This window comes from Pleurodeles waltl, chromosome 10 (assembly GCF_031143425.1).
Source record: "Pleurodeles waltl isolate 20211129_DDA chromosome 10, aPleWal1.hap1.20221129, whole genome shotgun sequence".
Classification (NCBI taxonomy): domain Eukaryota; kingdom Metazoa; phylum Chordata; class Amphibia; order Caudata; family Salamandridae; genus Pleurodeles; species Pleurodeles waltl.
The window spans coordinates 675,124,905-675,141,107 of NC_090449.1; the positions used below are offsets into that span (position 1 = coordinate 675,124,905).

Here is a 16,203-nt window from a genome sequence, read left to right on the forward strand (position 1 = left end):
TTCAACAGAATCATGTATGTTTGCAGCTCAAGTTTCACTCTGTTTACATACCTCAGCTAATAAATATCAGCAAACACAAGACAAAACTGCACTTTTTTCATAAAACAAAAGTCGAAGATTAAGGTAATTTGTAGGAAGCTACTGTAGCTGGCACCACTCACTGCTTAAGTCAGCGCTGCCTGAATGCCACCGTCAGAGCTACCTACTAACCATTATACTCAAGCAAGTGGGACATTGAGGACTATTGTGGGTCACCTTAAACTGTAATGAAAGAATGTCCTTGTTGATTTCATTGTTTTTGTAGAGTGTGTTGAATGAAATATGCTCTGCTCATTTGCTCTGTTAAAAAATATAGAGGAAATGCCAACATGAGGTGGACTATTACAAACTCAAATAGTGTGAGTCAGGGTGAAAAAAAAAAAAGCGATAACCAAAGCAAAATACTACTGGGTCCAATGTTAAATCACCACCTAGGTGTAAATTGTTCTGTAGTTGGTGCCAGTCAGTCGGTCAAAGCTTTTATTTAGACTATAGTCTATTAAAACCACACAGCCCTGTCACAGTCCGCTCTTAATCTGTATTTTTTTCACTACGGTACCTGCGGCACCTAACAACACCCATGCCTAATTTTATGAGGCTCTTGGGGGAATATGAGAAGGTCCTTGCGGATTCCAGCCTCTTCAAAATGTTCCACAGTAAATTTCGGTCCACTAAGTCAAAGGCAGCACAGAAATTAACAAAACAACAAATCAATTTCCCTCTTAAATCTATTGATTTCCTTGCCATTGACCAGAGGTTAAAACAATGATGAAGAGTTGAGTGGCCTTCTCTGAACCCACCTTGTTCAATTGGAATATTGTAATTTTCTTCCACCCAAATCTTCAGCAGACATAACAAAACATTGGAGAAAACTTCCTCCCCCACATCCAGTGGCTAATTAATCACAAATTCTTAGGTGCCACAGCATCACCCTTCTTATAAATCGCCCTAATAAACTGCCCCTTTCCAACTATCATGGAAACACCCCGAAGTCAAAGGGCGTAGAAGATATCATGATGATTCACTCAATAGGTAAAACATGCAACAAAAAGTTAATACATCCAGTAAGTAATAAATACAATTGAGAGCAGAGACAAGGGTTGGGAGACCACATAAATACAGCCAGTTTCTTACGTAATAACTACCAGAAGTTTAAAAAAAACCTTGATTGCCAATAAAAATCTCCCAATTGCACACGTAACATCCAAAAATCTCATGTTCACCAATAAACTGAATGCTTGACCACGACCTGCAATTCCATATTTGATAAAAGTTGGGTTTGAAAAAACCCTTTCCGTACATTTAAGAACCATAAACTTCCTAATAAGATGTGGGCCCAATTTCAATTTGCCTTCATCCCTCAAGTACACAAACCCCGCTCACCTATCATTGCTGTTTTTTTTCCTCCGGTCAGCATAACAGGGATGTATGGGATGTATCCCACACCTAAATTTTCATACTGCCTTACTGAGCTTAGGGTTAAGTAAAGCCTCAATATATGGAAAACAGTCATCTTCGACCCAACCTTTTAACCAAAACGGTGTGTATGATTTCAAATACTGCATGTCCCCCCTCTGTGGAGCAGCTATATGCAAGTTCTCTTAAATCTGCTTTGGTGATCTTCAGCCCCTGCTTCCACTGATCCTGGTGTATTGTCAACCTAATACAAATTTCTTTTAACGTTTGTCCCACTTTATTAGATTATTTCAGCTTGCTATTTACAACCTCTTCTCTACAGAGATGTGACATTTTAGGGTTCCATTCCTTTACCTTCTAATCTTAGCCAAAACCTTGGTGCAGCTAGGTACCCTAAATAGCTCTGATAAGTCAGATGACTATCCACTCGTATTGCTTGAATCATAACTGAAGGAGATATTGTGAGGAGTCTTTTCACATATTTGCTCTCTTCATAATTCCAGCCCAGCTTACCCACTAAAGTTAGAACTTCTTCACTGTACTGGATCTGAGGGCGGACCAACGCATTATAGGCTGACAATGTGACCGGTGGAAAGGACCAGCATACTTTTGGCTACATTTCTTTTAGCCCCATACCAATGTCAATAAAGTAGCTTTTAACAATTCAATATGCTCTCTCCAATTTAGCTTTGCGTCAAACCACATGCCCAGGTATTTATAATTCTCAACCACATCCACTTTATTTCTACCCAAGAACCAATTACACCCTCCCTTTCCTCAGGACCATTATCTTTGTCTTGTCTAAGTTGACAGTGAGCTTTTTCCTTCTACAGTAATCATGGAAAATATCTCATTTCTTTTGTAAACCCACTTCTGTCACGTCAATTATCACCAAATCATCGGTGTATAATAGACATGAGACATGCATGCCATTCATCTTGAGGCATAGGCCTTTTATTTCCTTTAACATGTTTGATAAATTGGCCAGAAACTGAATAAATAATAGGGGAGCCAATACACAGCCCAGTAGCAGGCCGTTCTTCATCTGTATTTTCTTTGACAGGGTACCTGTAGTATCTAATATCACCCGGGCCCAATTCAGACTATTTAGCTCTTGGAGGAGTAAGAAAAGATCCTTGTGGATTCCGAGCCTCTTCAAAATGTACCATAATAAATTTCAGTCCACTTGGTCAAAGGCGGCATAGAAGTCAACAAAACAGCAAATTAATTTCCCTCTTAAATGTATTGATTTCCTTGCCATTGCCCATAGATTAAAACAATAATCAAGATTTGCCTGGCCTTCTTTAAACCCACCTTGTTCAATTGGAATAATGTTATTTTCTTCCACCCAATTCTTCATCAGATAACAACACCTCAGAGAAAACTTTCTCCCCCACATTAAGTAGGCAAATTAATCGATAATTCTTAGGTGTCATAGCATCATCCTTCTTATAAATAGGCTTAATGATCGCCCCTTTCCAACTATCAGGGAAGCACCCAAAGGCCTTCTGAAAGATAATATGATAGAAACCAGCCCACCAGTCAACATTAGTTTTTATTATTACTGCGGTAAATTGTCTAGACCCGCCTCTTTGGTTAACTTAAGGGACAGAATCGTTTCTTTCATCCTTTTAAGTGAGACATCATCTTTTAAGTAATCTCATCACCTACCTCAAAGTTTATCTTCAAACCCACCTCATTGTCCTCACTTCCATATATGTTACTTAGATGGATAACCCAATCATCCTCGCCTACTAGGCATCTAATTTTCCCTGCCCCACTTCTTTCCTTTACCAACTGCCAGAACTTACTAATGTTATTTGCTCCAATTACACTAAACATGGTTTGCCAAGTTTTGCTTTCAAAATACATTTTCCTCTTTCTCAGCAGGTTCTTATATTCAATTTTTGCAGAACAAAGGATACCCACTAGCCAGGTCATACTTTTTCTTAAGCAAGACCTCTCATTTCCTTATTTTTTGTTTTAATATCCCACATTCCCTATTAACCAGCCATTCTTCTTACCCTGAGTGACTTGCTCACTCTTCTTATTTCAGGCTCTCAGGATAAATGTCACCCTCAAACAACTGACGGCCTGTCCAATAACTAGGATCATATAATGGTAAAAAATCAGCCTGGCCCTCTAACAATTCTGGTAGCCTTTGGTCCGACATAGATTCATTACATATTTATAAGCTTTCGTCTGATATGCATGTTGTTTTACGTCTTGGATATTCGACTTGCAACGGGATGATCCCTTTGCTTGCACTGTTCCTCCCATAACACTAACTGCAGGGGCCCGTGATCACTTCCCTCTGTGTGCAGCGAAATGTCTGATCTACATCTACCCAACATTTTACACAGAATAGCGCTATTGACCCTAAAAACTTTGCCAGGGCAGCACTGCGTGCTGAACAACCACTTCTCTGGAAGATGGCCTGGGGCACCTGGGTGACAAACAGCAGATCTTTATAAATGTGATCACTAGAGGTTGGGTTTAGTTTGTGGTTAAAGTCCACAAGAAGTTTTATCAACTGAGTAGAATATTCTATGCATATCTTATCCGGATCTTCTTCTCAACAACCCTAACTGCAATGTATAGTCTTCAGCACTCCATGGTTGACATATATATATATATATATGGAAAATGTCACTTACCCAGTGTACATCTGTTCGTGGCATGAGACGCTGCAGATTCACATGCTGTGCACATCCCGCCATCTAGTGTTGGGCTCGGAGTGTTACAAGTTGTTTTTCTTCGAAGAAGTCTTTTCGAGTCACGAGATCGAGGGACTCCTCCCCTTTCGGCTCCATTGCACATGGGTGTCGACTCCATCTTAGATTGTTTTCCCCGCAGAGGGTGAGGTAGGAGTTGTGTGTATAGTAATAGTGCCCATGCAATGGAGTAAGTATGTATGTACATAATGTAGCTAAAAAGGGATATATTTACAAATTTACAAATATATAAGATTAATTATTTGTCAACTTAAAACGGCTACAGGCTCCCGGGGAAGTGGGAGGGCGCATGTGAATCTGCAGCGACTCATGCCACGAACAGATGTGCACTGGGTAAGTGACATTTTCCGTTCGATGGCATGTGTAGCTGCAGATACACATGCTGTGCATAGACTAATAAGCAGTTATCTCCCCAAAAAGCGGTGGTTCAGCCTGTAGGAGTTGAAGTTGTTTGAAATAATGTTCGTAATACTGCTTGTCCTACTGTGGCTTGCTGTGTTGTTAACACATCCACGCAGTAATGCTTGGTAAATGTATGAGGCGTAGACCATGTGGCTGCCTTACAGATTTCAGTCATTGGTATGTTTCCTAGAAAGGCCATGGTAGCACCTTTCTTTCTAGTGGAGTGCCGCCTTTGGTGTAATAGGCAGTTCTCTTTTTGCTTTTATATAACAGGTTTGAATACATTTAACTATCCATCTGGCAATGCCTTGTTTGGATATTGGATTCCCTGTATGAGGTTTTTGGAAAGCAACAAACAGTTGTTTTGTTTTTCGAATTTGTTTGGTTCTATCAATGTAGTACATTAGTGCCCTTTTGATGTCTAATGTATGTAATGCTCTCTCAGCTACAGAATCTGGTTCTGGAAAGAACACTGGAAGTTCCACAGTTTGATTTAAGTGGAACGGTGATAAGACTTTAGGTAAGAATTTAGGATTTGTGCGTAGAACTACCTTATGTTTGTGTATTTGTATAAAGGGTTCTTGTATGGTAAAGGCTTGAATTTCACTTACTCTTCTGAGAGATGTGATAGCTATTAGAAAGGCTACTTTCCATGTTAAGTACTGTATCTCACATGAGTGCATGGGTTCAAATGGTGGACCCATGAGTCGTGTTAATACGATGTTGAAGTTCCACGAAGGAACTGGTGGTGTTCTTGGTGGAATAATCCTTTTCAGACCCTCCATAAATTCTTTTATGACTGGGATTCTGAATAATGACGTTGAGTGCGTAATTTGCAGATAAGCTGAAATTGCAGTTAGATGTATTTTAATGGATGAAAAAGCTAACTTGGACTTTTGTAAGTGTAGTAGGTAGCTTACAGTGTTTTTAGCAGATGCGTGTAATGGTTGAATTTGGTTATTATGACAGTAATAAACAAATCTTTTCCACTTATTTGCGTAGCAATGTCTTGTGGTTGGTTTCCTAGCTTGCTTTATGATTTCCATGCATTCCTGTGTAAGGTCTAGGTGTCCGAATTCTAAGATTTCAGGAGCCAAATTGCTAGATTGAGCGATGTTGGATTCGGGTGTCTGATCTGTTGTTTGTGTTGAGTTAACAGATCTGGTCTGTTTGGCAGTTTGATATGAGGCACTACTGAAAGGTCTAGTAGTGTTGTGTACCAAGGTTGTCGTGCCCAAGTTGGTGCTATTAGTATGACTTTGAGTTTGTTTTGACTCAATTTGTTTACTAGATACGGAAGGAGTGGGGGAGGGGGAAAAGCGTATGCAAATATCCCTGACCAACTCATCCATAACGCTTTGCCTTGAGAGTGAGTCTGTGGGTACCTGGATGCGAAGTTTTGGCATTTTGCATTTTCTTTTGTTGCAAATAGGTCTATTTGCGGTGTTCCCCATCTTTGGAAGTAAGTTTTTAGTATTTGGGGATGAATTTCCCATTCGTGGATTTGTTGGTGATCCCGAGAGAGATTGTCAGCTAACTGATTTTGAATTCCTGGTATGAACTGCGCTATTAGGCGAATGTGGTTGTGAATCGCCCAATGCCATATCTTTTGAGCTAAGAGACACAATTGTGTCGAGTGTGTCCCTCCTTGTTTGTTCAGATAATACATTGTTGTCATGTTGTCTGTTTTGACAAGAATGTGTTTGTGGGTTATTATTGGTTGAAATGCTTTCAACGCTAGAAATACTGCTAGTAGTTCTAAGTGATTTATGTGAAACTGTCTCTGCTGAGTGTCCCATTGTCCTTGGATGCTGTGTTGGTTGAGGTGTGCTCCCCACCCTACCATGGAAGCATCCGTTGTGATTACGTATTGAGACACTTGGTCTTGGAAAGGCCGCCCTTTGTTTAAATTTATAGTATTCCACCATTGAAGCGAGGTGTATGTTTGGCGGTCTATCAACACTAGATCTTGAAGTTGACCCTGTGCTTGTGACCATTGTGATGCTAGGCACTGTTGTAAGGGCCGCATGTGTAATCTTGCGTTTGGGACAATGGCTATGCATGAGGACATCATGCCTAGTAGTTTCATTACAAATTTTACCTGGAATCTTTGGTTTGGGTGCATGGCCTGTATTACGTTTTGGAATGCCTGTACCCTTTGTGGACTTGGAGTGGCCATCCCTTTTTTTGTGTTGATTGTTGCTCCTAAGTACTGTTGTATTTGACACAGCTGTAGGTGTGATTTGTTGTAGTTGAGTGAGAACCCTAGCTTGTGAAGGGCTTCTATTAGATACTTTGTGTGTTGTGAACACCGTTCTTGCGTATTGGTTTTGATTAACCTATCGTCTAGGTACGGGAACACATGTATTTGCTGTCTTCTGATATGGGCTGCCCGTACGGCAAGGCATTTTGTAAAAACTCTTATTCCGAATGGCAACACTTTGAACTGGTAATGTACTCCTTGGATTACAAACCTCAAGTATTTTCTGTGGGAAGGATGTATGGGTATATGGAAATACGCATCTTTGAGGTCTAGTGTTGTCATGTAGTCTTGTTGTTTGAGCAATGGGATCACATCTTGCAGTGTCACCATGTGAAAATGATCTGATTTGATGTAAATGTTTAGTGTTCTGAGATCTAGGATGGGTTTTAGAGTTTTGTCTTTTTTGGGTATGAGTAAGTACAGGGAGTAAACTCCCGTTCCTTTTTGATGAATTGGTACTAGTTCTATTGCATCTTTTTGCAACAACGCTTGTACCTCCAGTTGTAATAGATCCATGTGTTGTTTGGACATGTTGTGTGTTTTCGGTGGGACATTTGGAGGTAATTGTAGGAATTCTATGCAATAACCATGTTGGATAATGACTAGGACCCACGTGTCTGTTGTTATTTCCTCCCAGTTTTTGTAAAATTTTGTTAGTCTCCCCCCCACAGGTGTTGTTTGTTGGGGATTTGTGACACTGAAGTCACTGTTTATTTTGCGGTGTCTTGGGATTTTGGAACTTCCCTCTAGTTTTAGGGAACTGTCCCCCTCTGTATTGTCCCCGAAAACTTCCCCTCTGATACTGGCTCTGGTATGTGGGTCTTGTTTGCGAGGTTGAGGGTTCTGTGTTTTGTCCTCGAAACCCCCCTCTAAACTGTGTTTTTCTAAAAGTGCCTCTCCTCAGTGGGGAGTAGAGTGCGCCCATGGCTTTGGTCGTATCTGTGTCCTTCTCAAGTTTCTCGATAGCAGTGTCCACCTCCGGCCCAAACAACTGCTGTCCGTTAAAAGGCATATTCAGCACCGCTTGTTGAATTTCCGGCTTGAATCCTGAGGTGCGTAGCCATGCGTGTCTCCGTATGGTGACGGCTGTATTTACAGTCCTAGCAGCTGTGTCTGCTGCATCCATTGCTGATCGTATCTGGTTGTTAGAGATACTTTGGCCTTCCTCCACCACTTGTTGTGCCCTCTTTTGGAACTCTTTGGGTAGATGTTCTATGAAATGTTGCATTTCGTCCCAATGAGCTCTATCATACAGGGAGTGCAGAATTATTAGGCAAATGAGTATTTTGACCACATCATCCTCTTTATGCATGTTGTCTTACTCCAAGCTGTATAGGCTCGAAAGCCTACTACCAATTAAGCATATTAGGTGATGTGCATCTCTGTAATGAGAAGGGGTGTGGTCTAATGACATCAACACCCTATATCAGGTGTGCATAATTATTAGGCAACTTCCTTTCCTTTGGCAAAATGGGTCAAAAGAAGGACTTGACAGGCTCAGAAAAGTCAAAAATAGTGAGATATCTTGCAGAGGGATGCAGCACTCTTAAAATTGCAAAGCTTCTGAAGCGTGATCATCGAACAATCAAGCGTTTCATTCAAAATAGTCAACAGGGTCGCAAGAAGCGTGTGGAAAAACCAAGGCGCAAAATAACTGCCCATGAACTGAGAAAAGTCAAGCGTGCAGCTGCCACGATGCCACTTGCCACCAGTTTGGCCATATTTCAGAGCTGCAACATCACTGGAGTGCCCAAAAGCACAAGGTGTGCAATACTCAGAGACATGGCCAAGGTAAGAAAGGCTGAAAGACGACCACCACTGAACAAGACACACAAGCTGAAACGTCAAGACTGGGCCAAGAAATATCTCAAGACTGATTTTTCTAAGGTTTTATGGACTGATGAAATGAGAGTGAGTCTTGATGGGCCAGATGGATGGGCCCGTGGCTGGATTGGTAAAGGGCAGAGAGCTCCAGTCCGACTCAGACGCCAGCAAGGTGGAGGTGGAGTACTGGTTTGGGCTGGTATCATCAAAGATGAGCTTGTGGGGCCTTTTCGGGTTGAGGATGGAGTCAAGCTCAACTCCCAGTCCTACTGCCAGTTCCTGGAAGACACCTTCTTCAAGCAGTGGTACAGGAAGAAGTCTGCATCCTTCAAGAAAAACATGATTTTCATGCAGGACAATGCTCCATCACACGCGTCCAAGTACTCCACAGCGTGGCTGGCAAGAAAGGGTATAAAAGAAGGAAATCTAATGACATGGCCTCCTTGTTCACCTGATCTGTACCCCATTGAGAACCTGTGGTCCATCATCAAATGTGAGATTTACAAGGAGGGAAAACAGTACACCTCTCTGAACAGTGTCTGGGAGGCTGTGGTTGCTGCTGCACGCAATGTTGATGGTGAACAGATCAAAACACTGACAGAATCCATGGATGGCAGGCTTTTGAGTGTCCTTGCAAAGAAAGGTGGCTATATTGGTCACTGATTTGTTTTTGTTTTGTTTTTGAATGTCAGAAATGTATATTTGTGAATGTTGAGATGTTATATTGGTTTCACTGGTAATAATAAATAATTGAAATGGGTATATATTTTTTTTTGTTAAGTTGCCTAATAATTATGCACAGTGATAGTCACCTGCACACACAGATATCCCCCTAACATAGCTAAAACTAAAAACAAACTAAAAACTACTTCCAAAAATATTCAGCTTTGATATTAATGAGTTTTTTGGGTTCATTGAGAACATGGGTGTTGTTCAATAATAAAATTAATCCTCAAAAATACAACTTGCCTAATAATTCTGCACTCCCTGTATCTAGCCAGCAAGGCCTGTGAATTTGCAATGTGCCATTGGTTGGCTGCTTGTGCCGCGACCCTTTTCCCCGCTGCGTCGAACTTGCGACTTTCCTTGTCGGGTGGTGGTGCGTCTCCCGAGGTGTGTGAGTTCACTCTTTTGCAAGCTGCCCCTACTACCACTGAGTCCGGTGTCAATTGCTGCGTGATGTACACAGGGTCTGTTGGTGGAGGTTTGTACTTTTTCTCCACACTTGGAGTGATGGCCCTGCCTTTCACAGGCTCTTGAAACACTTGCTTTGAGTGTTTCAGCATTCCCGGTAACATAGAGAGACTCTGGTACTGGCTATGTGTGGCCGACAGAGTATTAAACAAAAAGTCATCTTCAATTGGGTCTGCGTGCAGGGTGACGGTGTGAAACGCTGCTGCTCTTGACACCACCTGTGTATAGGCGGTACTGTCCTCAGGTGGTGATGATCTTGCTGGATAACAGTCTGGACTGTTATCTGATACTGGCGCATCATAAAGATCCCATGCATCAGGATCATCATGACTGATTCCTGTATTAGTTGGAGACTGCATCATTGGTGGAGTGGCTACCGGTGATGGTTGTGGTGAGTGCTGTGGTGATGGTGGCGGAGTTATTTGTTTTGCCACCTTTGCTGGTGGTTGCTTGTCTTTCTCTTGGAAGGCAAGTTTCCTTTTAAGTCGGATTGGAGGAAGAGTACTGATTTTTCCTGTGTCCTTTTGAATGTGGAGCCTTCTTTGAGTGTAATCTGGCTCCCCTGCCTCTAGCTCCTGTCTGAATCTGTGTCCTTGCATCTGTGAGGATAGGCCCTGTTCCTCGGTGTAGGAACTTAGTTTCGGCTCTGAGGCCGGATGTTTCGGTATCGAAACCTTTTCGACCGTCTTTTTCGGCTCCAAAGACACTGTTTTGCCTTTCGGTGTTCTGATATCTCGGTGCCGACTCGTTTCGGTGCCGCTCTCTCGATGTCGAGATTGCTCTGACCCGGTGTCGAGCCTGTTCTGTGCCGGTATCTCGACCTGAGTCGGATGACTTCGACATGTGCGTGCCCTTTTTCGGTGCCGATGGCCGGTCACCTGATTTTCGGGTTAAGCCACGGCCTGCTGGCGGTGGCGTCCCCTGGGCTTTTATGTACTTTCCGTGAGTTTTGGGCAGGGCTGTTTTACTCACGGTTTTCGGCGTCGGTTCGGTTTCGGCCTGGTCCGAGTCCGAATCCGCGATGGAGAAGGTTTCTTCTTCCTCCAAATGTTGTTGTCCTGCCGACGCCATTTGAAGTTTTCTTGCTCTCCGGTCTCTTAGCGTTTTCCTCGACCGAAACGCTCGACAGGCCTCACAGGTATCCTCTTTGTGTTCGGGAGACAAACACAAATTACAGACCAGATGCTGATCTGTGTAAGGATACTTGTTGTGGCATTCGGGGCAGAAGCGGAATGGGTCCGTTCCATTAGCCTTGAAGACGCACGAGGTCGGGCCGACCAGGCCCCGCCGGGGAATCGAAAACCCCGAAGGGCCACCGGAGCTGTTCAAAATTCGGTGTTGATCTGTTCTAACTAACCCGATACCGAACGCAGACAATACCGTCGAATTTTCCGAGATTTAACTACCTTTCCGAACCGAAACACGGAGCGAAGAGGAACACGTCCGAACCCGATGGCGGAAAGAAAACAATCTAAGATGGAGTCGACGCCCATGCGCAATGGAGCCGAAAGGGGAGGAGTCCCTCGATCTCGTGACTCGAAAAGACTTCTTCGAAGAAAAACAACTTGTAACACTCCGAGCCCAACACTAGATGGCGGGATGTGCACAGCATGTGTATCTGCAGCTACACATGCCATCGAACATATATATATAAAGCTCTACCCGGCCTGCCAATATCCATCGACTTTTTACCTTTAATATGGTAACTTTATTGGCTAATTTTGTTGAAACTAGTGTGACTAACTCACCTGAAGGCCAGTCCGCATCTTTTTAAAGCATTAGGAACCCATCTAATGGTCAGGCACTTCGTACAGCCATGTCGCCTGCAGAAACAATCTCATACCCTTCAAGCATTTCTTTGAAAGAAATTCAGGTTCAATGCTTTCTATAACCCCCTATACAAGACAAAGCTACCAGGCTGTGCCACGCCCACAATCCCGAATCCCGAATCCAAATCACTCAGACCCCCCCTTCCACTATAGTCGCTACTCAGTACAGAGTCAGATAAACACTCAAAATGGTTCCTTAACTCTAGACCCTTGGCTCTACTTGCAGGCCACCTTCCCTTGAGTTTGTAATAGTTCTGCTACGCTGGACACCCTGCCAGCATACCCTCGCTTGGTTTAAAATTAAACCAGCATGGTTTGTCAGGGCTTTTTGGCCCCTCCGGTCATCCATCCCTAGCTCACACACAAGTACCAGGAGTTCACTTGTCCACCCTCACCTGGGTAGATTTTACACATTCTGAAAAAAAAAAGTACCTTTGTAACCTCTTTTCCTTCCCGATTTGTTGCAAAGCCTACCTGCTTTTTATTCCCTGAAGCTACTATGCGCAGGCTAAGACATTTAGCAAGTGCTTGCAAAAGGTGTGAGCGATTCAAAGGTTTACGTTTTCTTAGATTTTCCCACCGTTAACCCTTTGCTGAGATCCTAGATAAACCCATTTCTCATTTATTGCTTCATTCACCTTCTGACCTGTCTTCCCTTGACAACCTCTCACTCTCAACTCCCCTATGTGATGCTGAGTGCCCGCTATTCCCAGGCTGATCAAGGCTAGCCTCCCTTCATCGATTTACTCTAGGAGCCACTCTTTCCAACTCACATTTCTCTCCTTGACTTGCAGGGGGTTCCCCATACCCTCTCTTCTGGAGTTTAGCGGTTGCTCCGTGTTTGGTCTTGACGGGCCACCCCCCCTTCCCTAAGTCCATTGCTCCACACAGGGTACCCATAACCATGTCCCTTACACCACTTTCTCTCTTCCTTTGGGATTCATCCCTTAGGCTCGGAGAGGTATTTAAAATCCGATTACCCTCTGTGACTCCTTTCTTATCAACTGACCTCTTTGCCTTGCAGGTTCTTCTTCCATAAAGTATGAAGTCCTTAAAAACCTGATACGCCCCCATTTTAATACCAAAATGGGTCGTTTTGAGATATATACTGATGGTAACCAGGTAACATTAGTGGGGTCTACCACTCAAACGTCTACAGGAGCACATACTTCTTGATCCTGTTTTCAAATTTTGGGTTTAAGATAGGTATACAATTGTTATTCTGTTTTAGCTTCCTAGCGATTACATGCAGTTTGCCATTTTGGGCTTTTGCCAATCCATTAAGTACCATCACAGCTTCTAGTATCCCTGTAGGGTTTTCTCCATTACAAACACCACCTTTAACAAAGATGTGGAAGGGGTTGCTGACTGAAATATCAAACCCTAGGGAGGTCTTTGGGGCCTCTTCCTGGAAAATATCTTCATTGCCCACAATAAAGCTCTTAATAACAAAAGGGGCGAGACGAGGTGATGAAGATAACCTTGGGTCAAGTAGGGGCCTTCCTGGACCCTCCAAATCCTAATCTCTTCTTAAGAAGTGAGATACGGATTCTAAAAGAATTGACTCACTTATTACATTCCCCCCGTTTCTTCTGCATGCAACTTTGGCAACAAAATAGACGAACCATGGGAACTTGGATTATTTTTAAAATAATTCCCTACAATATCCTGTATGTATTGTCCCAAGGGCATCGTTCCTACTTCCTCCAGGGCCTCGGGGGTTACAACTAGGATCTTCCTCCCCTAGAATGATTGATTAATTTGATGTCGGTTAGCAAAATTTTACGCATTTTAGAAGGTGGTAATTTAAAATAATATGACTGCATTTGTAGTGTCATGCCCAGAAAAATATGCAAATTTATCTACATATGTTTTGGGGCTCCCCACAAGTGGAGTTGTATAAGGTTCCCATTGTGTGTAATTAAATACACTAAGGGGGGAAGAATGTTTATATTTCCTTCTGTTGAGCCAATAACAATGCTCCTAACGGTGTCACTATGTTTGTGCTTGTGGGCAAAGTGCCCTTTTGCTGCACCACCTCCTCGGCCCCTCTTCTAGGCAACACTACCTGTGATTTTATTTTACACTGCGGCATCTTCCTTCTTCAATTTGTGTGTCCATTCAATCCCCCTATGCTGAGCTACATAAATCACCCACCTATCATAATCCATGGGGCCCATCAGTAATAATCTCGGCCCCAGAATCGCACCACAAATCAGCTTTTCCCCATCACACTGCAACCAAGGTGGAAAAAGCAAAGTCCCACAAACAGGCACTTACCTCCTCTCTTCTGATGTCCTAATCGAGTAGCTCGCACTACTTGTGCTGCTGCCTCCACAATCCAGCTACCAAGGCTCAATTACAGATTCCAAAGTAATCTTCTGTCCTATACAAAGACTAGGCCACTGAAGGAATGCCACTACTACACCTGCTTGGTAAAGGTAACTGACACGAGAGCTGTTTTCCAATCCTTGACAATGGGTCGTGCTCCTCGGCTACCCGAGGAGCGATAAAAGCAAATAATAAAAAAAAAAATGACAGGATAAAAGAAGTTTCTTAAGGTTTCCCGAAGCAGTGCATATATCCGTTACTCGCATCTGAAGTCTGCTGCCAAACAAGCGGGCGGGCACAAGCACTGCAGTAGGGGTTGCAGGAGCAAAGAGCGTGGACCGCATCAGAGCAGCATCTTGTCAGCACACAAAACACAGAGGGGAGGAGCGTCACAGGTCAGGTCACAGTTCTGAGAGAGCAGAAGGGCTGACAATCACAGAGATATACAGTCAAAGACTGGATGGGGAAATAAATCCATCTGTCCTGACACTCCTCACTCCCAAGTACAAGTGTGCTGTGTTTTTTTGTTAGGAAAAAAAAAATCTGAAAATTTAGGACTGCCTGGTAAGATCACTATCCTCTGATTATTTTTTATACTGAACTTCACAAGAGCATCTGCACTCTGTAATGTACCACCCTTCCCCCCCAAAAAAAAACAATGTGGCAAAATAAGTTACAGTACCTGCAAATCACATGTCAGTGAATGAGACTAGAGCAGAGATCACCTGACCCCACTACACTTGCTGCCTAATCACTTGACGTGGACTCTTCCACACCTGGCCTGGTTCGCTTTAATCATACCTCAGTGATAAAACCTTAAGAACAAAAACAGACCTACCCTGTCTCCAGGCCTGACCATAGGCTCCAATTTTGTGCCCAATTTATGAAGTATGTTGTAGGCAACCTTCATACTTCTGGTCCACAGTTTACCTGTTAAATAGATAAAATAAAAAACATTTTAGCTCCATTTTCAACAATGACTGTTTCTGATGTTCTTTGAAGCTATAAATGTATAACATAAAAAATACATTTCAAAAGTGTGAAAGATGTAATCTGAAAGAAGCTTGGAACTGATTTGAAGCAGAACCTTTTTAGGGAATTTTATGAGATATGGAGGAAGGAAATGTTACAGCTGTTGCTACATTCTACATGATTCTGGAACTCAGATGAGGTCACTCCTTTGGCGCTGCTTCAACTACTTGCCTCCTATATCAGCCAGAAACGACAGGCAGAACATGGTCAGATTTTCATTTCTGTTTACCCAATGGCAGACAAAGCGCTGCTGCTGACGTCTTCAGCATGAGTGGCCTCTTAATTCCGATGGGGCCAGTCCAGCTGTTACCGACCACAGCAGAATCAAAAGATCTACAGTAGCTTCACAGATTTCTTTACTTTCACCCAGAGGTATCAACTGCTGAAAACAGTGGAAAATGTCCTTGTAAGAGTAGGAGGGAAAACAAGGAATTACCAGGAGAATCAGAACCATAATTACCGATTCCCATCATAATGCTTCATTTCCTAGTGAACCCTCATTGTCAAACCTGTAATGGACCTTATTAGACCTACTCCGGATCAACCGGTACCCCTGGTATTTGTAATACCGGGGATGGGAAAAATCTCTCAAATTTGCTGGGTTTACAAGGGCTCTAGTAGATGGCAGGGTCCCTGCACTGGTGATATGCCTCTGGTAGTCATGTGTGTAAAAGACAGGCAAGGGCATCTGATCAATTGGGGCCCCCTCAATTGTGCGGGATGTCTGCTGCTTAGCAGGGGAAAACAAGGGACCTGAAAGATGGAGGTAATGGATGGTCACCATAAGAATAGGTGTCAAGACAATATTACTGGGGTTATTGTATTTGATTTGTCTATTAGTTGGAGAAGGCACTGCATAAAACTATTAGTAAGTCAGAATGATGCCAGGGTCCCTGCCTGGACATAAAAATAGACTGAAGGTGAGAAGCATAAGACGAGGGCGCTAGTACAGCAGCCATTAAGATAGAAACCTTCTAAAATATTTCACAGCAGTTCCTCCAGAGTACATATCAGGCCTACCGCTACTTTACACAAGATAAGCTCGGTATGTCATACTTAAAACTTTAATAAGCCTTTATGTAAATGGTAAATAAAAATAACATTTAATGACAAAACCCAGAAATTTGGACCAGGATCA

The 16,203-nt window shown here is 42.9% G+C and overlaps 1 protein-coding gene across 8 annotated transcripts in view; it reads right to left on the reverse strand.

Moving 5' to 3' along the window:
* DIP2C (disco interacting protein 2 homolog C) overlaps positions 1–16,203 on the reverse strand; it is a 1,002,241-nt gene that overhangs the window by 394,301 nt on the left and 591,737 nt on the right. For 4 of the 8 annotated variants that reach the window (XM_069211176.1, XM_069211178.1, XM_069211177.1 and 1 more), the window contains one exon: positions 14,872–14,963. In XM_069211176.1, the coding sequence (XP_069067277.1) occupies positions 14,872–14,963 (92 nt within the window). Of the gene's footprint in view, positions 1–14,867; positions 14,964–16,203 lie in introns of all 8 variants that reach the window. The other 4 variants (XM_069211172.1, XM_069211173.1, XM_069211175.1 and 1 more) reach the window with 1 other exon arrangement.